General features: G+C 48.8%; 1 protein-coding gene across 1 annotated transcript in view; it reads right to left on the reverse strand.

Annotated features, from left to right (window-relative positions):
• Window positions 1-22,406, reverse strand: part of PGBD5 (piggyBac transposable element derived 5) — a 98,101-nt gene that overhangs the window by 18,253 nt on the left and 57,442 nt on the right. Inside the window, exon 3 of the mRNA XM_061404792.1 lies at window positions 17,810-17,944. Coding sequence (XP_061260776.1) covers window positions 17,810-17,944 — 135 coding nt within the window. The remainder of the gene's footprint in view (window positions 1-17,809; window positions 17,945-22,406) is intronic.

Below are 22,406 nucleotides of genomic sequence, written 5' to 3' on the forward strand. Positions count from 1 at the left end.
CTCAACCGGAATTCCATCACCTCCACTAGCTTTGTTCGTAGTGATGCTTCCTAAGGCCCACTTGACTTCACATTCCAGGACGTCCGGCTCTAGGTGAGTGTGAGTGATCACATCTTCGTGATTATCTGGGTCCTGAAGATCTTTTTTGTACAGTTCTTCTGTGTATTCTTGCCACCTCTCTTAATATCTTCTGCTTCTGTTAGGTCTATACCATTTCTGTTCTTTATGGAGCCCATCTTTGCATGAAATGTTCCCTTGGTATCTCTGATTTTCTTGAAGAGATCTCTAGTCTTTTCCATTCTGTTGTTTCCTCTATTTCTTTGCATTGATTGCTGAGGAAGGCTTTCTTATCTCTCCTTGCTATTCTTTGGAACTCTGCATTCAAATGGGTATATCTTTCCTTTTCTCCCTTGCTTTTCGCTTCTCCTCTTTTCACAGGTATTTGTAAGGCCTCCCCAGACAGCCATTTTACTTTTTTGCATTTCTTTTTCTTGGGGATGGTCTTGCTACTTGTCTCCTGCACAATGTCACGAACCTCCATCCATAGTTCATCAGGCACTCTGTCTATCAGATCTAGTCCCTTAAGTCTATTTCTCACTTCCACTGTAAAGTCATAAGGGATTTGATTTAGGTCATACCCGAATGGTCTAGTGGTTTTCCCCACTTTCTTCAATTTAAGTCTGAACTTGGCAATAAGGAGTTCATGATCTGAGCCACAGTCCACTCCCAGTCTTGTTTTTGCTGACTGTATAGAGCTTTTCCATCTTTGGCTGCAAATTACTACACAATAATTACTGCTGGAATTACTACACAATAATTTTAAACCATGTCCCATGACCATCTTCTGAAGACATCATCTGAGACATAGATGCAGGGAAGTGGAAAGGGAGTTAAGAAGTGAGTGGTCCTCCCTACAGTTGACTGAACCATGAAGAATCACCACATGGGTATGAACTACTGTCCCCCTTTCTGAGTGCTCATGGTGCTCACCGTGCCTGTCACACAGCCCAGGGACCACAGCCAGCAGCTGGCGGGCAGGGAGCCTCACTCTGACTACCCTCTGAGGCACAGAACTGCTTAACGCAGGCCTGGCCATGCAGACTGAGAACAGCCGAGATGGGGCACAGGGAGGACTGCTAGGTCCCTGGTGCTGCCCTTGGCCAAGTGACCACAGATGATCTCTTGCAAAATACAGCATCTGAAGTTCCTGATGTAAAGGAAGAGCAGGTGGTGTGGGTCTGACTTTAAAAGCAGCTCATCCTTGAGGAATCATCAGGGAGTACTTGGCTTCCCCTCAGCCTTGGGGGTTCATGTTGCAGGACTTAACACTTCATTTTTGGGTGTTTATGCCTTTCCCACCTAGATTCCCAGAAGGAACCTCTGACAGACAGTAAGATGCTGAGGTGAAGAAGCTGGTCATCTCTGCCAAGCATCATGTGTGGCTGTGGCTAAGCAAGGACATTTCCTCAGAACCTGTCTTCTCTCCTTCAGCAAAGTCCAATCCTGCAGCCACCGCCGTAGTTTTCTGCACCAGTTATGACTCACAGGATATCCTGACACAACCACGCTGGGCACTCTGTTCCCAAACCCACCTCAGTTCAGTCACTCAGTCGTGTCAGACCCTTTGCGACCCCATGGACTGCAGCACACCAGGCCTCCCTGTCCATCACCAACTCCCGGAGCCTACCCAAACTCATGTCCATTGAGTCGGTAATGCCATCCAACCATCTCATCCTACATCATCCCCTTCTCCTCCCACCTTCAATCTTTCTCAGCATCAGGGTCTTTTCGAAGGAGTCAGCTCTTTGCATCAGTTGGCCAAAGCACTGGAGTTTCAGTTTCAGCATCACTCCTTCCAATGAATATTCAGGACTACTTTCTTTTAGGATGGACTGGCTGGATCTCCTTGCTGTCGAAGAGACTCTCAAGAGTCTTCTCCAGCACCACAGTTCAAAAGCATCAATTCTTCAGCACTCAGCTTTCTTTATAGTCCAACTCTCACACCCATACATGACTACTGGAAAAACCATAGCTTTGACTTTGTTGGCAAAGTAACATCTCTGCTTTTTAATATGCTGTCTAGGTTGGTCATAACTTTTCTTCCAAAGAGCAAGCACCTTTTAATTTCATGGCTGCAGTCACCGTCTACAGTGATTCTGGAGCCCCCCCAAAATAAAGTCTGTCACTATTTCCATTGTTTTCTCATCTACTTGCCATGAAGTGATGAAACCAGATGCCATGATCTTAGTTTTCTGAATGCTGAGTTTTAAGCCACTTTTTCATTCTGCTCTTTCACATTCATCAGAGGCTCTTTAGTTCTCTTTCTGCCATAAGGGTGGTGTCATCTGCATATCTGAGGTTTTTGATATTTCTCCCAGCAATCTTGATTCCAGCTTGTGATTCATCCAGCTCAGCATTTCTCATGATGTACTCTGCATACAGGTTAAAAAAAACAGGGTGACAATATATAGCCTTGATGTACTCATTTCCCTATTTGGAACCAGTGTGTTGTTCCATGTCCAGTTCTAACTGTTGCTTCCTGACCTGCATATAGGTTTCTCAAGAGGCAGGTCAGGTGGTCTGGTATTCCCATCTCTTTAAGAATTTTCCACAGTTTGTTGTGATCCACACAGTCAAAGGCTTTGGCATAGTCAATAAAGCAGAAATAGATGTTTTTCTGGAACTCTCTTGCTTTTTCCATGATCCAGCGGATGTTGGCAATTTGATCTCTGGTTCCTCTGCTTTTGTAAATCCAGCTTGAGCATCTGGAAGTTCACAGTTCACATACTGTTGAAGCCTGGCTTGGAGAATTTTGAGCATCACTTTGACAGCGTGTGAGATAAATGCAACTGTGCGGTAATTTGAGCATTCTACCTCAGGACAGTAGTTTTGTCCCACATGTCCCCTGGAAGGAAACCTTCCATCCACACACACCCGGGATTCTCAGCAGGGTATGGAAGGTGCAGTGCTGGAATCCCTCAGGCCCAACCCTGATGACACCCCACCTGGTTTCCAAAGTTCCCTGGAGAGATGGGGCAGCCCTGGCACACTCAGCCTGAGGCAGGCAACATTTCACAGGATTAAATGCAAAATCCTAAAACCAAGCTAAAAAAATTAACTGCATCTAGTACGGGATGCAAGAACTATGACTCAGCAAGAATATTAAAACAAGCAAAATACTAAACACTTGGAGATGGATGACTGCAGGCCTCAAATACCGTGACGGGCCTAAGTGAACATGTCTTGACTCCCATTAAAAACCAAGGTGGTGACCATCTCATTCTTCCCTGGTCACATCACGGTCGGTTCTCTGGGATGCCACACTTTCCAAGGTGTAAAGAGAAGGGTGGTGGTTGGCGTATTAGTTTTCTAGGGCTGCCATAACAAAGAGCCACAGGGAGGAGCCCAGAGGACTCCAAGAGCTCCTCTTTGGCTGCAGAGCTGTGTTTCGGAATGGTGATTACAATCTTTCTAGGGCAGAACCAAGATGAATATAAACAAACAGGTGGAAAACAGATCTGCTTGAATCAGAGCCCTTACTAACACTCAGAGCTATTCAAGCACTGAATGGGTGGCCTCAGACATGCTCCAGGACAAGCCAGCAGCTGCTTGGAAGGTCTGAACTTCTCATGCAGGAGGTGTATGTCATTGCCAAAGGATGGTTCAGAACCACACAGATGCCAAGTTCAGAGGCCCCAATAAAGTAGACATAAGACATCACCCCTCCTCATGAACCCACAACCCTTGATTCATGAGAGGATGCCTGGAGTGGGCAGGGCTAAATGTGGCCACCAGGGCGACCACCACCAGCAGAATAAACTTACCCTGCTTAAGTCCTAACAGCAAAGGGAACATTGCTTCTCTCCTGAAGCTAATGATAACCTGGAAAGAATCACATCTTTCTCACCAGCAGCTTTCCCAGCTGAGGTACTGGGTGAGCCAGAGCCTTACAAACTTGTCTCCAGAAATAAAGTCTGTTTTGGAAGGCAGGTTATCCAGGTTCTCAGATGTGAGATACCTACCTGCCAACGTCAGCCTCTGATTTCCAGACCAGACTTAGCCGCACAGACTAGTGTCCTCCCTTCTACCCCAACACTCTCTCTGCCCTCTTTGGAAGTGTGGATGTCCTCGGGGTTGGGGCTGGGAAAGGGTTGGCGTGCAGAGGCTGTTGGCACACAGAGGCCCCAGGCCCTGTGGAGACAATGCTGGGAAGTGAACTGAGTGTCTGGCCAGGGAACAGCGGATCCCGCCAGCCCAAGGGGCTGGCCACTTCTGCTCATCACACGCACCAAGGCATGTCAGAGAGGAACTGAAGGTAAGGAGGATGTCCTCACTCAGACTCGCTCATCAGGGCAGAAGAGGGCCCTTGCCAGTACTCAGAGCTGCGTGATGTCACTGAGGTTGGGTCACAAACTACCGCTCTGCTTCCTGTGCCATAGGCACAGCAACACATGGCACCACCAGGGCAAACGCCACCATCCCGCAAACAAGGCAGGGGCAGGGCTGTGTTGTGACTTGCAAGGGCCTTTTTGCTCCCATGGGCCTCGTCCTCTGTGAAAAACTATTTAAAATTACATTTTACAACTGCAGTGGCATAATTATATTAATATTACATATTAAAGCAATTTCTTCAACTTACAAGTTTTTATTTTTCTCCCCTTCTGATTTTGAGAGAAACAAAAGCATTGTCAGCCCATCAAATGTTATGGCCCTCAGCACTGGTCCTGCAGTGCTGTGGAGCCATCGGCCTGGGCGGTGGGGTGGAGGCAAGGAACAGATGAGGGGCGCCTGAGCCCAGCTGTGACGGTGCTGAGTCTGAGGTGCAGAGGGCCCTCCAAACAGAAGCCACAGGAAGAGGAAGGTGTAAACTGGAGAAGGTCAGGGAGGGTTAGCATGTGTGGGTGAGCGGGGCTGAGCCAGGCTCCTGAGGTCACCAGCACTTGGGGGCCTCCCATGGAGGAGGCGCTCACAGAGACCTGCAGGGGAAGGAGGGCAAGGAAACCGACCGGGATGGAAGGGATCAAGAAAGTCTAACAGCCTGGCTGGAAAACAGTGGCGGTCGTGGGGTGGGTACAGCCGGTGGACACTGCTGACTCCTCCGAGGTCATGGTGCTCAAGGCAGAACTAGAACAGAAATCAGTTTCTAACTACATAGTACTTATATATATATGTATAAATATTATATATAGGTTATATAAAAATATATATGTAGATTATATAAATTATTGTTTATATATATAAATATACAATTCTTTATATAAATCCAGCCTAATAGATGATTTCTACTTTCACACACACACAGCTGTCCTCTCCTCACACAACTTATTTGATGTTTCTGGACAGATATACACACTCAAATTTAGATATATTATACTCTTGCTCAGAGAAGGCAATGGCACCCCACTCCAGTACTCTTGCCTGGAAAATCCCATGGATGGAGGAGCCTGGTGGGCTGTAGTCCATGGAGTCACAAAGAGTTGGACACCACTGAGCGACTTCACTTTCACTTTCCACTTTCATGCAATGGAGAAGGAAATGGCAACCCACTCCAGTGTTCTTGCCTGGAGAATCCCAGAGACGGGGGAGCCTGGTGGGCTGCAGTCTATGGGGTCACACAGAGTCGGACATGACTGAAGTGACTTAGCAGCAGCAGCAGCAGCAGCAGCATACTCTTGCTGCTTTTTCACTGTGTAATGAGTCATCACAAGCCTAGTGGTTCACACAGCACCTACTTAAACCTGCTTCTGCAGGGCATGGGTGAGATTCTGTTCAGGATACCACAGTCAGCATTGCTGGCTACGTGTGCATGGTTCCCTGCTTGTATGAACTGGCAGAGGGGTCTCTCAGTCCCTAGAGGTCACTGCCCTCCCCTCCTGGGCCCCTTCCAGCCTCAAAGCTGGCAGTGGAGACTCTGTCTTGAGTTGAATCCCTTCTGTGCTTCCAACCTCTTTGCCAGGAAGAGGTTGCTCCTTTAAAGGCTCGCCTCATTAGGTCAGGTCCACCTGGGATCATTTCCTTTCTAAAATCAACAGATTCAGGGCCACAGTTATATCCACAGAATCGTATTCCCTCCACAGCAACACCCAGGTCAGCATCTGAGTGAAGCAGCGGGTGAGGCACTCCACATGGGGGCAGGATCTGTGGGCACCTTCAAGGTCCGCCTCCACCCATGGGGCTCACTGCCCAACAGCTGCGTGCCTATGACCACGGGCCCAAACACCATGGCTTATGAAGGGGATGCTCCCCCACCTCATAACTGTTAATAAAAGCAGCAGAGCGGTGGCAACATCAACTTTTATTCTCTGGCAAACAGATTGATTTCAATGTACAAGGATGCACATAAACCAGCAGAGACTCTCCCTACCGAAACACCCCACACTGTGAGGGCTTGCGAGTGTTTATTACTGCTGGGAACTCTGCTATGGTATAGTCTTTCTGTGTGTGTGTGTGTGTGTACATATGCTGACTATATTCTTAAATGGCTCTTTTTATATGTTGGAATTATAGATATTTTGAGATTTTTATGTTTTTGATGTTAAACACACAATCCAATTTAATCAAAAAAGACAAACTAAACATAATCATAGAAGAAGCACCCCCATCAGAACTACCCAAGCATAGGCCCATGTGGAACTCGACTGTTCCTGAGAGATCCCCCACCTCAGTCAGTGCTTATTAACATGCTGTGCATTAAGATCACGCCTGGAGGTGGCGACAGCCCCCACCTCCCCTGGAAATAACACACTTCTCCAGAAGCCATGACGCATCGTGGTATCACAGGACCGTCTCAGATGACTTAGCTTTGTTTGTCCACACAGGCAAGTCTGAACACTGGCAATTTCCCAGATTACAGCCAGCCTCTTTCCAAGGGGTACTAAGCTGCTCCATCAGGAGAAGCGGGGAGGTGCGGGGTCAGACATCTCCCTTTTCCTATTAGGAAATGTGGAAGAAGACTGAGACTGAAAACTGGCATCAATGTGAGCCCAAGGAGGGTCTTGAACTGTGGCACTCAGTACCAGAAGATGATGAGTTTAAAGTGAATATAAAACAGGATCTATATTTAAATAAGTAACAAAAACAGTAATGTCAAAAGTCTCAGCTGAGGGGTAGGGTTTTCAATGAAATGTCAACTGGGCAGTCAAAAAGTCACAAAAGGACTCAACCTGCCTGACAAGTGCCACTGGGTCAGCTTGGTCCAGCTCCCGCTGGCCTGAGTTTGCTCTTAGCTGGTCTAAGATGTGAACCTGTATCCCTGAGTGGGATGAATGAAAAAAAATCATAACCTTCTGTGGATTCTTACACCTACCACACACCATTGCTCTGACTGGGGAAGATAGGCAACTGATTGTGTGCAAACTTGAGGGCCTCCCTTAAATAATCTCGTCAGACCCCGAGGAAGGCAGCACTGGGCACCACACACCTCCATACGCTGTGCTGGGGGCTCCCAAAAGACAGTGCCCAGGACTCAGCACTCATTTAGATGTCTAACTGCTGCCTCTCCAGCTTTTCATAAAGTTCTCGCTCTCCATCCACCTATGCAGAGAGCATCATTACACTAGAACAGTTCCTCCTGCAGGGAGAGGCACAGGACAGCTCCCATCATCGTGCAAAATGGAATCTGCAGTAGAGACTTTTACTATCTGAGCTACAGCTTGTTTGGCAAGTGTCTTTAGAATAGCAAAATGTATTTTTCAGGTGCCAAGCTTTTCACTTTTCCTTAAAAAAAAAAGTTTTTCTGGCTCCTATGATTGTTAACTTTTTCATATACACATTTAGAAAGAGGGAAGAAAATTATTAATACATGGTATTACATTTTGTCCCATGATATTGTCACTGATATCATGTATTTTTTATTGTCATCATAACATAAAGAATCTCAGGAAACGTGGATTACAGTGGTAATACCTTGGGAGACGCCTGCACCACATGTCTGGCTATCTTAGCCTTACTTCCGAAACGCCCCAAGACCTCATGAGACAGGACCTAGTTCATCACCACTTTTCCCAAAAAAACACTGCTTAGAGCTGTGATCACTGATGGTCTCAAGGGTCATGAAGATGTACTGGCTGAAAATTCCACTAAGCTGTCACTGGGCTTTGCTGGTCATGACCACTGGTCCTACTTCTCCTGCAGAACAGAAGAGCATCGGGCTTCTCCACTGCTGGTGGGCAGCATATCTGGGGATGGGGAAGTCAAGTGTTAGGGACTGTAACCCTTTGCTTAAACTTTTTATTCATTAATGATGCAGAGCAGGTAGAGGGTGTAATCCCAGAAATGAGGAAATAGTACAAGAATGCAGCATTAGCACACCTGGAAACCACGCAGAATGGACACATGGAGACGGGTAGGGCTGTCACCTGTGGAGGGATGGCCATGCAGGAGAACCGCCAAGTTAAAGGTGCCCATTCACCACAAGAGGAACGGAGTCTGTCCAGGAGACTGGTGAGGGCACAGCCCTGGATTCAAGGAGCAAAGGCTCTGCCATTTACTGTGTGAGTTGGGGAGAGTTAACTGCTCTGAGCCTTGGTTTCCTCATTTATAAAGATAATAATACTCTGTGTACTTTGCAAGGCTATTATTGTTATGTGCAAGTTGCATACACAGAAATGATCTTTTTTATGGCAAAGCTTCATATCTGTGCTGTAACCTCTAGACACACATGGCTATTTTAATTTAAATTAACTAAAAGTTAAGAAAGATGAAGAATCCAATTCCTCAGTCGCAGTAGTCAAGCACTCAGTCTACATGAAAACAGGGGCTGCCAGGGTGGAGCAACAGATACAGGGCGTTTCATCATCATGGGAAGTTCTACTGGACATGCGGACTCACACCCTCTTTGGGTCATCAGCCTGGTTTTCCAGCAAAATCTCTATGACATCACTTCACTGACAGTTTTCACCACCAGTGTTTGCTCATGCTACCTTTCACCATGGCCACGGCCAAGAAGGGCTCACGTGCTGAGACTGCTCTCTGCCCCGTCTTCTCTGGCTACACCTGCAGCACTACACACCCTTACAAGGACTTTGCTTTTGTTTCATCCCAAAGCTCAGCTAATAGGTGATTCTGACTTTCAAAATGATGGATTGATGAGAAACTCTAATTCGAAAACATACACACATCCCAGTGTTCACAGCAGCACTATTTACAACAGCTAAGACAAGGAAGCACCCTAACTACCCACTCATAGATGCATGGATAATGTGGTGTACATATACAGTGGGGTATGGCTCAGTCATACAAAGAATGAAACAAGGCCATCTGCAGCAACATGGACGGACCTAGAGATGATCATACGTATCACTTCTATGTGGAAGCTAAAAATTTGATGCAAATGAACTTATTTACAAAACAGAAACAGACTTACAGACATAAACTTATGGTCACCAAAGGTGGGGAGAAGGATAAATTAGGAATTTGGGATTAGCAAACACTGCTGCTGCTGCTGCTAAGTCGCTTCAGTTGTGTCCGACTCTGTGCGACCCCATAGACGGCAGCCCACCAGGCTCCCCCGTCCCTGGGATTCTCCAGGCAAGAACACGAGTGGGTTGCCATTTCCTTCTCCAATGCGTGAAAGTGAAGAGTGAAAGTGAAGTCGCTAAGTCATGTCTGACTCTTAGTGACCCCATGGACTGTAGCCTTCTAGGCTCCTCCATCCACGGGATTTTCCAGGCAAGAGTACTGGAGTGGGGTGCCATCGCCTTCTCTGAACAAACACTACTATATATGAAATAGATAAACAACAAGGACCTACTGTACAGCACATGGAACTACACTCAATATAATAAACCGTAACTGAAAAGAATACGAAAAAGAATATATGCATATATTTAAATGAATCACTTTGTTGTTTACCTGAACTAACATGAACTAACACAAGTTTGCAAATCAACTCCGTATCAGTAAAACAACAATGGACTGGAGGAGCGACAGGTGGGCTCTTTGTACCCTTCTGAATATAGTTCCTTGGGGAGAGGCCCAGGGTGTAATCTGATCCAGTTAGGGTCTGATTCAGTTACTTGGCACTTAATAATTTCTTTCTTGTCTCTGCTTCCCTATCTGGTAAGGAGGGCTGGGCACACTAACCCCTTCAACGGACTGAGGAAATGGTAGTGCTAAGCCATGTGCTCATGGACACTGGGGTCTGTGACAGATGTACTGTGCCACAGCCAATCCCATCCTGGGACATAACCACATCTGACCTGCCCCAGACTGAGGCTGGCATCCCAGCCACTGCACAGTTAAACAGATGGGTAAATGTCCCGCCCAGTTTCTGACTCCACAAGCAAACTTCACTTGAGTTAATCAGTTTCATTCTGAGCCTCATTTTCCAAGTTAGTTTTAGGTCAGGAGTAACTCACTAGTACATAAAAAAATTAGAAGTTAAATAATAATTAAAAAAAAAAACCTTCAGTATAAATTCCTCAAATTCTTTCAACATGAAAAGTCTGTCTCAAAACAAGGGCGATCAGTCATAACTGGTGTTAGAACATCAATAACACAACAATGAAGCTGGGTAGGAACCAGACAGCCTGTGTGTAAATTCGGGGCCCCAGTCTCTGGGTCACAGACCAGTACCTCCTGTCAGATCAGTGGCGGCATTAGATCAGAAATAAAGTGCATAATAAACGTAATACACGTGAATCAACATGAAACCATCACCCCCACCCCTGGTCCCTGGAAAAATTATCTTCCATGAAATCAGTCTCTGGTACCAAAAAGGTTGGGGACCCCTGGGCTAAGAGTTCTCTCCCTGGGGACAGATCATGGCTCAGTGGCGGAGGGTGGGCTCCAGGGTTGGGAAGGCGGGGTTTAAATTCCAGGTCTGCCCCTTGAGGCTGAGACTTCGGACGAGGCAGAAAACCTCTCCGGGCCCCAGTTTCTCACCATGAAATAGGGGCAGGTGGTTATGAACATGAGGGATGCGTGTAGTGTGCCTGAGTGTGGGGCCTGGCTGGAGGCGAACACTCCACGTATGCAAACTGTCCTTTTCTGAACTGCAGAAGCAGCTCATAAACCACGGCTTAGACTGAAGGGAGGAGGGGCTTCCAGAGCTGCTGGCCCAGCCACACAAGGTGTGGGGCCCCTCATGGATACTTCCAGGGGCCCCTGGACACACCTAGTGCTGTATACGGGGCAGGCGGCAGGGTCCACTGGCCTGAGGTCTCCGTTTTGATTTCTGGCTTCTGAAGTTTACTCCTCCAGGGCAGGTGCACTCAATGAGCGAGAGACCGTGTTTGTCCAGAATGGTTCTACCCGACTCGGCACCCCGCACCTGACCCTCCAGAGACTGGCCTCTGATAAAGCTCCAGGTGGGGCCCCACGCTCAGCCACACCCACCTCTGTCAGCTGCCCTTCCCCTCACCGCCTCCCTCGAAAGGGACCCTGGGTCTCAACTGTCGGGGCAGGAGGCCTAGCTCAACACATTCAAATGGGAGAACTCGGCCTTTTTGATCATATCAGTTTTTGGTTTTGTTTTTTTTTTTTTTAATTAGGAGACTCTTTTCTTTTCCCCCCAAAGAGCTTCAGGGCTAAACAAATCCCCATAGGTCAGCACACCATTAACTACATGGTGGGTTGGTTTTTCCCACTGTGTTCTCAATCTTTCTGACACTACAGACAGAACAATAGTCTCTACGGAGATGGTCTCCTTTTGCACCCACAGAGGGGACACAAGGCTTCCAAGACAAGTGACCTCAGTGTCCCAGGCTGAGGACCCCAGCCACCTGTTGACATGACTCCCCTGAACTGGATATGCACCCTTCTGTATAAACCTCTCCTTTCACCCTCACTCAGCTCACTGGGAGTACAGACGAAGCTCACTGGGAGCTGCTGGCCCAGCAGGCCTGTGACACAAAGACACTCTCTGCAGTGCCCCACACGCCTCTGATCTGAACATGGCAGCAGTTTTGCAAAAAGAAGGCATCCAATGCGGTCTCAGAGCACAGAGCACTTGTGCCTGGGGAGCAAGACCATCTCAGTATTGTCAGAGCCTCATGTCACAAGTGATTTCCCGCATGCTTGTTCCACTGCTGTCAAAACATGGAGTCACACAGCCTAAAGCTCCTCTGTGGGATCTGTGAGGAGTACCCCAGGGTGTGGGCGCCCCAGAAGATGAAGGGCCTCCACCAGCCTTGAGGATTGTTCACTGTGGACAGAAACACACTGTGGGTTGCCTCGTTTTCCTGAAATGGACACTTCGAAGGCATGGAAATCCTCTTAGTGGGTGTCAGAGATGTCAACCGTGTTTCAGATGCTGCATTCACACATCCTGGCCCCCAGTGGGGTTTGGGGTGCCTCCTCCTCCTCTGAGGGGCTCCTGGGAACAGTGCCCACAGCATAGGGAGCCAGCCAGCACCTGAGCTCACATTCCTTCCTGCTCCCACCTATCAGCCTTGCGATTTGGGATAAAAGACTCAAGTCTCTTAAGTGTTCTCAGGTGTAAATAAGGACAGAAAGATACTGGTCAAGGCTGCATCCTGCTTGGAGGCCATGCTCAGCGCTGGCCTGCAGTGAGTAACCCTGGCTCCTGCCTGTCCCTTCAGTGTATGCTCTCATGGTCTGGTCTCTGCCCTGGTCTCTGCGCCCCAGGAGACGTTCTTAGCCCCACAGGTGCCCTCCAACAGCCTCACATCCCTCCAGGGTTGCATCATTCACACTGTACTTAGGAATATTTTTTTAACTGATATTTTAAGTATAGCTGAATTACAATGTTGTGTTAATTTCTACTGTAGAGCAAAGTCACTCAGTTATACATACACACACATTCTTTTCCATTATAGTTTATCGCAGGATACTGAATATAGTTTCCTGTGCTACGCAGCAGGACCTTGTTGTTTATCCATCCTATAACAGTTTGCACCAGATAATCGCAACCTCCAATCTTGCCCTTCTCTACCCTTCTCCCCCCTGGCACCCACAAGTCTGTCTCTGTGCTGTGAGTTCATTTCTGTTTCATAGAGAAGTTTTAGATTTCACATGTAAGCAATATCATATATTTGTCTTTGTCTGGCTTACTTCACTTAGTATGATCATCTCTAGGTTCATCCATGTTGCTGCAAATGGCATTATTTCACTCCTTTGGCATTATTTCACTCCTTTTTCTAGCTGTGTAGTATTCCATTGCCTTTATTCCTCATGAATATTTTTCATCTTCTGCCTCTCCTACGAGGGAGGCCATGAGGGTTCCATTCACCTCCAGGCCTTCAGTGCCCAGCACAACACTAATCCCATAAAGTGTGGTTAGAAAACAATCTGCACTTAGGTTTTCCTTCATAGAGGTCTTGTTTTCCTATCTTGTAAGCTTTTTGATAACTGGGATGTCTTTGACTTTAGAAGAAAAAAAAAAAAAGCTGGCAAACCCCTTAGGCTCTAGAGAGGCAAGGTTCAAGAAGCAGTCACGGTCCCTGCCCTCCGCGAGTTCAGAATCCAGGAGACCTGAGACACACACAGGCTGTGTGAGTCAGTGGCTAGCAGAAATCCCTCTGCAGTGGAAATGATAGGATGGAGACAAAGATATATTGAGAGAGTCCTATCCACCTATCAAGAGATATAGGTATTTATTTCAAGAAACTGATTGATTATGGAGGTTTGTTAAGTCCAAAATCTCAGGACAGCTGGCAGGCTGGAGACCCAGGTTAGAGTTGCAGTTCACATCCAAGGCCGTTTTGCTGGCAAAATTTCCTCTCCTTTCTATTTAGGCCTTCGAGTGATTTGATGAAGCCCACCCACATGACGGAGAGCAATCTGCTTTACTCAAAGTCTACTGATCCAAATGTCAATCTCATCTATAAATACCTCCACTGGGACATCCAGAATAGTGTTTGACCAACTATCTGGGTACTGTGACCCAGCCAAATTGGCACAAAATTACCCATCACACCCTCTGAGCCCTGCTCATGCCAGAAGGTAAAACCAGAAAGGCCAGGTTGGGAAAGAGAAGAGGAACAGGCACTCATGGGCATCCTGCAACACCAGCACTGTCTGAGTCTGATGCAGAGTTCCTGGGAACGCTACAGGTGACCAAAAGCACTCCTCGTGCATGGAATGAGGGTGATAGTGCTGGGACCAGGGGACAAGTACATACACTGTCCCGGCCCCTCACCTCCCGTTACTAGGAGTCCCACAGGCACAGCAGACAGAGCAGCCTGACGGGGGCAGTGTGACCAGTGCTGCACATTCGGTGGCCCCTCCCCCGAGCCGCAGCAGCATCCACGGTGCATCTGAAAGGTGCTTTGCGTGCAGGGAGCTCACTCTGTCTGTGCGACAGTGTATCGTTCCCTTACTAAGAGAGGTGCTCCCAGCTGTTCTGGATGATGATGAAGTTCTGGAAATGGATGGTGGTAATGGCTGCACAACACAGTGAGTGTACTTAATGCCACTTAATGGTCAATTTTATGTTATGTTTATTTTATCACAGTAAAAAAAAGATACGCTCCTTCAGAATAGACCCACATACACCACACAAATCTCACCCCCCACTCACATGACAACTTGCCAGGTTATCAGAAACCCAAAGGCCCACTCCTACAGGCAGCGGTCTCCATCACAGGGCAAAGTGGATGGCCTCACCTGGCTGCTCCTCAGCCCTGAGCGCTGCAGGCGGGCACTGAAACATGCTGATCTATTTCCCAGTGTTTGGTGCATGGTGAGACACCAAGATAGACATCTTGGAGCCAAGCACTTTGCAGTGAGCAGGCCTTCAGTGCAAGTCTACAAATGTCAGATGGGAGAGCAGGCCCACCACGAGTCAGACCCCACATACAAGGCTTCTGGAAGGAGGGCTAGAGGGGAGATCTGAGGATAGATGAGGTAGCACCACCTCACTGAGTGGGATGGCATCTCCATGAGGCATCTCCACTCTGTCTCTGAAGTGACCACACCTTCTCTGATGCCTTCTTTCTCCTGGGAACTTTTTACTCCCTGCCTCTTGCACTCCCAGAAGTGAAAGATATTAACTTGTTAATTTTCAGGATAATATAGTTAATTCCATCTCTTCTTCCACATACCTCCCTACAGTCTCTTCATGAGTTATATCACATAGGACTTTTAACCACTTTCATATGATTCCCCTTCAAATGAACTCAAGAGCAGTAGACATATAAGGTATTAAAAACACTGGGGTTCTTCTCGGCACTCTCCCTTTCAACAGCACTGTCTAGCTAGCTGTTTGCTTCCCTTCTTATGCAGGTGCCCTGTAGGGATGTACTCACTCATCTGAGGGTTGGAGTTGACCTTTACTGGGACCACTTGAGAAATCACTGACCAATCTGGAATACTTTTCTCACTTAACCCTTGGTCTGGAATCTTTCAAGTGGAGCTAATCACCTGGACTTACCTCAAAAGCAAGCAGTCCAGCCAGCACATCTTTCAGTCTTGGCTGAATGACATCATAAAGCCGAAGCCAGGCCTTGGCCTCCCCAGAAATACACCTGTAAATCCCCATCCCTTCCAGGTATCAGCTGAGTCCATGACAGGTGAAAATAAGAAAGTTACCTGGTCAGCTTTGCAGACCCTAGCTGGCAGGCCCCAGGGGAGTTCTGTTACTGTGTAACAGACAACCACGTTGCTCAGGGGCATGTGATACATGGCTCCAGGTGGTTTCCCAACTCCGTGATCCAGCCTGGACATTTGCTCACGGTCAGAGCAGAGAGGCCAGAGGAGAACCATGCACACCCTCTTTCCAGCCCCTTCACGTACCACGTCTGCTGCATCCCATCAGCCAGCCTCGGATCTGCTACCAGTGAGAGGATAGCAGGGGGCAGAGGGCCATTTGGGCAGCAGGCTGGCCACAGGCTCTTTAGGTTTAGCTGCTTGGATTCTCCAGTGGATAAAATCATTTAGAATAATTTATTTAACAAATTAAAATGAAGAAAACATGCTTGCATACATTACCCCATACATAATACTAAAAAAGTTAAATATCACAGAACTCTGCAGTGGAAGGGGCCTCACCGATTAAGTTACCCCACCCCTTTACTCTACAGATAAGGACACTGATATCCAGGGCAACTGGGAGTCAGCTTAGTTCACACAGAAAGCAGCAGAGCTCGGCCTCAGGACCTAGGAGGGGCCCCTGGACAGAGCAGCACTGAGCCACCTCATCTGGGAAACGTAGAGGGTGTAAGAACAGAGGAGATGCAAGTATGAAGGCTCAGGGGGTGGGAGGCACCCCCTGCCCCTCGCACCATGGCTGGATCTTCCCAGGCTACTGCCTAACCAGAGTTAGGGCCTGGGGAACCAAGACAAGGGTCAGGATGCTAAAAAGACCACTGTCCCCAGGCCACGTGGGTCCTCTGCAGGCAGAGGCGTCCCTCCCTACTTTGCTGCCACCACAGGCACCTTCATCTGGACCAGAGAAGTGGGGAGGCCAAGAAAGTCCTCACTCCACCTGCCACGAGACAGATGAAACAAGGGTACCTGCGCAAATGGGGCTTCCTGTTGCCTCGGCCATAGTGGAGGCAAGACCAAGAACGGGAGCTGCCAGCTTCAATTTTGGCTTCTAAATTCAAACCCTCAAGCTGCACAAAGCCTCCTAGAACCAGAGAGTTTTCGAAATAAAAGGAAACTTCAAGGTACCAATCCAAACCCTTTACTTTATAGATGGGGATTTTATAGATTTCATAGAAACTAGAAGGAAACTGCACACACAGAGAGAAGGAGACCTGAGGCCTTGCAGGGAATGGTCCTGACTCCTCGCTACTCATTAAATTTACAGTAAAAAGGAAATGGCACCAGAGGCACACAGAAGCCACATGTGAACATTCTATCAAAAGCCACACAGGCAGACTCCTAAGAAGGCAGAGCCATGATTTCACTGTCTGGCCGATGCTGCAGGCAACAGCACTCAGTAAGAATTTATTCAAAGAATGACTGAATGTCATACATACAGTGAAATGGACTCCCCAATCCCCAGAGCAGTGTCACCACATAGGATACCACAGAGTCGGCAGGTGCTGTGCAGGAACGGAAAGCCCAGGCGGTACGTCTGGAGTGGTTTCCACTCTGGGATGGGTCCCTGTGATAACAGTCTGCAGCCTGTAGGTGAGGCCAGCTGGAGACCCCAGGCCCAGCCTCACCTGAGGCCCTGAAGCCCAAGGGGAAGGTGGGCTGCTGCGGGGCACATGCACAGGGGCACATCCAGAGGAGATGCTCAGCTTAACCTTCCTATGACTCCTTCCCTGTGGGGGCAGGAGGTATGCCAACCCTCATGCCTTGGGCCTGGCGCTGCAGCCTGGCAGGGCAGTGAGGCGGGGTCTGCTTTGCCAGCCCCACTCCCTCCTATGTGCTCGGCCCCCTGCCTGCTCCAGGAGCTCAACGTCTGATGCTGTTCCTGCAGCAGAGCTTGGCCACCTCTTCCAAAACAGAAGAGCAGAGCAGGGAACAGGTGGCATGGCTGGCTCAGAAAACCATGCTCCTGAGGCCACTGCAGCCCTGAGGAGGTGTCCTCGGGACTGGAAGGGAGGACAGGGACCCGGTGTGGGGTGGGGGCCTTTCTGGGACATTACACGGGGTGCTCTCAAGAGTCACGGCAGCCACCTCTCTGCCCACTGTTCTGGTGAAGCCGCTGGCTTACACTGCACGTACTGAGCCCTGATCTGTGTTTACAGCTGTTATTTAATCAGAGGGGCTGGGGTGGGCATGAAGGAACATGCAGGGGACAGTGCCAGCTACCCCCATTCCCCTGCAAGGAAAAGAGCAGCCCAACCCAGCCTCAGCTGCAGCACCCAGTGAAGCGCAGTGACCAGGGTAAGTAAGCAAGTTCACTGGTTACCAAATCCTCCCTGCCCTCTGGGGCCGGCCCAGGGCTCACCTGGATGATGAAGCCGGTGGAAGAGCACTGCCGGACCCAGAGGCTAAATTTCCGCTTTTTCCTCTTCCGCAGCTCCCTCTCCGTGCACGTGGCAATGAACACAGGGTCCTCGTCAATCAGGGGTTCATGTAGCACCTGCCAGGAAAGGCAAAGCAGAGACTCAGGAAGGCAGCATGAGCTCAGGGGCTCATCAGATCTGGGCTCAAATCTAGTCTTTGCCTTTGATCAGCTGTGTGACCTTGGCTAAGTTACTTGATTTCTCTGATCCTGAGTGTCGCTGGGTCTCCTCAGTTGTCTACACCAGTGTTTGGGGGAGGATTAAGTAAGAAACTGTACGTAAGGCACTTAGCAAGTACTTAGTAAATGGAAATCATCATGATAGTTAGTTATTGGCATAAGGTCCTCAGTCCAAACTCTCACTTGGGAGAGGGACCTCCCAGCTAAACATGCCCACGGAGGGCAGCTGCTTCCTTTCAAGGAAGACCTTTCCACTGACGGATGTTCCAATTGCTCACTAACTGAAAGCTGATCTACATCTAACCTAAACCTACTGACCTGACTTCTACCCTGTGAGAAATGGAGACAAACACATGATTTCTTTAGGTTTTCTGAACAGCTCTCACACTAGCCCCTGACCTTCTTTTTCCCAAGTCAAACATTCTCTTTTTAAAAACCATTCCTGAAATGACCCAGTTCCCTTGTTGCCATGGCCTAGCCTCTGGCTCTCCCCCAGGTCATCATGTCTTTTCCGACATGGGACTCCCCAGGCAATTTTTAAACTCACTTCACCTCTTCCTGCTTTTTGATGGCATGATAATAGGACTTTTTTTTTTTTTTCAATTATAAGACAATGAAGCAAAAAGAAACGGCACAATAAAAACAGGTTCCAAGGGGGGTTAAAGTTCTGTTTTTGCAAGCTAAAGCTTTGAGGGAGACTTTTGGGTAAATTTTAGGAACCTGCTACACTTCCCTTCCAATCCAATTTCAAGCATACTTACAAACTGGTACGTATGTGTGTGGTTCAACGAAATGTATTGACAGAATGCTAGAAACACTATGATTCCAAGAATTCTTCACAACCCTCTGGATCAGGGGCTGGCAAACTGCAGCCCAGCCCACTCCGCACTGTAAATCAAGTTTTACAGGAGCCCACCGTGCCCTTCACCGATGTATTGTCGGTAGCTGCTTTCAGGCTACAAGCTCCGAACACAGACCACATGGCCCTCCAAGTCTAAAATACCTGGCCACTGTGAGCCAGTGGCACTCTCCATCAGGGCTTTTCAACTTGAATGAACAAACTAGTCACCTGGGAATCTTACTGAAATGTGGCTTCTGTTCCAGTAAGTTTGGGGCAGAGCCTGAGTTTCTGCATTTCCAACAAGCTCCCAGGTGACGTCAGAACGTGGCCTGATGACGGCAGAACAGAGATTAACACTCACCAGTTGTGACATGGGCAGTAGCCTTCCATTCTCCTATTACGTTAACTTGAATTCCACTTGAGAAATAACTGCCCTGCAGTGTTGGGTCTCTGGTGTGCACAACCAGCCCCTGCAGTTTTCTGTTGTTGGAAGCAGGAGCTGTTGAACAAGGCCTGCCTTGCCTTGAACTCATGAAGGGGAGGCTGGAGAAGCTGACCCATGCCCAGCTCCACGCGGCTCATCAAATATTCAAAGCCCATTTGGATCCACTCTAGAAGGATGGCCAAAAGTCCCACACATGGGCTGGGGGAGTGGTGGATGAGCAGAGTGGGGAAGATGAGGCCCTCTCCCAGCTCTTCAGAAAGCTGATGTCCTCTATTCCATCTGCATTTACCACAGCACAGAATCTATTCAAATTTATATTTCATAAGACGTTTCACCAAAGTAAGAGAGTCAGCAGTAGCTCCTGGCCTCCATGGCTTCTTCTCTTTCCCACCCTCCTTGCAGGAATGTGGAGCAGTCACAGTGCAGGGCAGGGCGCTCTACAGAGCTCCAAAAACTGCCTCCTCCCCGCCAGGCTGCAGGGGGCCAGCACCACCTCACCCAGTGCTGTGTCCTCAGGCCCTCCTCGTGTGACACGCTTGGGTGAGGGGCAGGTATTGGGCAGGGGAGACAAGGCAGTTGTGTACTTTCACAAGCCCTCCCCAGATCCTCCTCTAACTAACCTGCCCCCAGGCTTGAGAAGATGCGTTCAGTCTCCGCATTCAGTATCCGTGCATGAATACTCGTGCGTGGGCACATACCACAGCTGGGGACCCTCTGAAGACTTTGTAAACTCACCCAAAGGGTCAGATTTGCTGGAATAAAAAGGAGACTGCAGCGCAGAGGGTGTGTGTGAGGGTGCTGTGTGCTGAGGTCGGGTGTGTGTACGGTGGGGATGCAGAGCCACTCCTGGGAGTCGGGAACACACCAGCCACATGTCTGGTGGGGGTGGAACAGGGACTGTTCCCACTGGTCTCACAGGCAGAGTGAAGTCGCGTCAACAGAGCCCTGAGGCCTCAGGGGAGGTGAGCGGCGACTCGCAAACATACCTTCTCCTTGAATGGAATGTTTCAGAGCCAACCGGAAAGCCAGGAAAGCTTGAAAGTTTCCTTTGTTTCACTTAACAAAGACATATGTGATGCTGATGTTTCTGTGTGTAAGGATGAGGCAGAGAGGCTGAGCGTGTGCCCAGAGCCACCACCTCAACAGCCCATGTTGGTAGGACCCCAGCACATAGAAAGGCCCGAGGGTGCTCCACACACTGCATGCACACTTTCTGGTCTCATCCCCTTTATCTGATCCTGCTCCAGCCTCCTGACAGAGCTGGCTCAACAGGGGCCCAGAGTTGGGAGGAAGAGGAAATTCCAGGTGGTCATCAGCACATTGGAAAGCTGACCCCAGGGATTCTGACTTCCCCTCTGCCTCAAGTTCTATCTGTTGGGTGGTTTGTACTAGGTACTGTTTGCCCCCCAGACTCCCTTTCCACCTTCCCACCCTGCACTGGGGACTGGAGGCCAACCTCTTATAAACCACATCCCGGGGCCCTGCCCCCAGTGCCTGCCTTTTGTGGCTACAAGAGAGGGATGAACAAGAGACTGGGGCCCTGCCTGCCTGTGCCATCCGGCCCCTCAGGCTGAAGCCATCGCTCCCCCTCCTCAGCACTGTGGCTTCCCGCTGTTGCCAGCCCAGGGGATCGCCACCTTGATGATCCGCCTAAACCCTGAATGTCCACAGTCCCTGCTTCCAGTTCTCTGTAACTGCCCTTCTAGAACACAGCATTTGTTTCCTGCTGGGATCCTGACCACCACATAGAGCATGGGCTGGAAAATGGTAGCAACAAGAACAAATACATTTGTAAGTACAAAGGCAAAAAACTAAATAAAATTAAAAGAAAAGAAAAAAGCAAAGGGAGGAAAAAAAAAAAGAACCTGACATGACCAGAGAGCCACTCCCCAATCTAAAGCTCATGTCAGTCCCTCTTTTTTCAGTTTCATCAACTGGATCCAAAGAAAAGATGAGGGCAGCAAGAATAAAGTGACCACCTCTTCAGGGTCTCTGCTCACAGCCGTCTGCGGGCACAGGAGGGCAAGACCCAGGGGGGCAGCACTGCCCCATCACAGCACCCCTGTCTGGGGTGGGAGGGGGTGAGTCCACACAGCTCAGAATTTGCTAGTGGGTGCTGCAGGTGCCCACTGGCCAAGCAGACCCCACGGACACACACGCAGGTGGCCATGGGGATCGCCTGGGATGTAGGTCTCAGTGTCTGATGCTGCTGCTCCAGAAGGATCAGACAGCACGGGGTGGGGTCGGTACCTGGCAGGCACACAACAAACATGCGTATAATCACCAGTACAGCTCGTCTAGGGGCTGGAAGGGCCTTCGGCAGCCTCATCTTCAGGCTGTTAAATACCAATCACCTAAGGAGCTGGTTGGTTAACTCTCGAAAGACACTTAGGCTTAGCAAGCACTCAGACCTCTCCAGCAGCTCTTCTAATGTTTGACTCCAGTATGGTCAGAATATTGTTTTTTCCCCTTGCATCCCAGCCAATGTGTCTCTGGTTTGGCTCATTTTCAACCAAGCAAATATTCAGTGAAACAAACAAACAAAAAAACCATGCCCAGCCCTGTATTGGTCCTGTAGAGCCTGTTATGTAAGGCAGAGGTTGTGTCCCCTAAGACCCCACGTCTTGGTAAAGAAGGAAAGTGAGGGCCAAGATCAAACAGCATTTGCTGCCCTGTAAATAGCGGAAGGATTTGGAAAACCGGGAATCACAGGGGGCCCTGGAGCTGGGAAGCCTGCAAAGGCAGAGAGGGCATTATCTTCCCCACAGAAACCCCATGCTTTAAAGCTGTGCAGTGAAGATAGGATAGGAAATTTGGAGTATATCTCTAAGAGAACTGCAAAAAGAACTTGAGGCTCATTACAAAGGCCCTTAAGGAAAAGTGGGTGGGTAGGTAGATCTTTAAATGTACAAATGAAAGAGAAGTAAGATTTTTCTCTCCATATGAAACAAGTCAGAGGGAATTTGGCTCACTTAGGCCAGGAACCTCCTGATGATCTGGTTAGAGCAATCTCTGGGAAGAGTCACCCTGTCAGTTTACCAGACCAGCAGAGCAACTCTGAGGATGACTTCTGG

Source organism: Bos javanicus, chromosome 28, assembly GCF_032452875.1.
Source record: "Bos javanicus breed banteng chromosome 28, ARS-OSU_banteng_1.0, whole genome shotgun sequence".
NCBI lineage: Eukaryota > Metazoa > Chordata > Mammalia > Artiodactyla > Bovidae > Bos > Bos javanicus.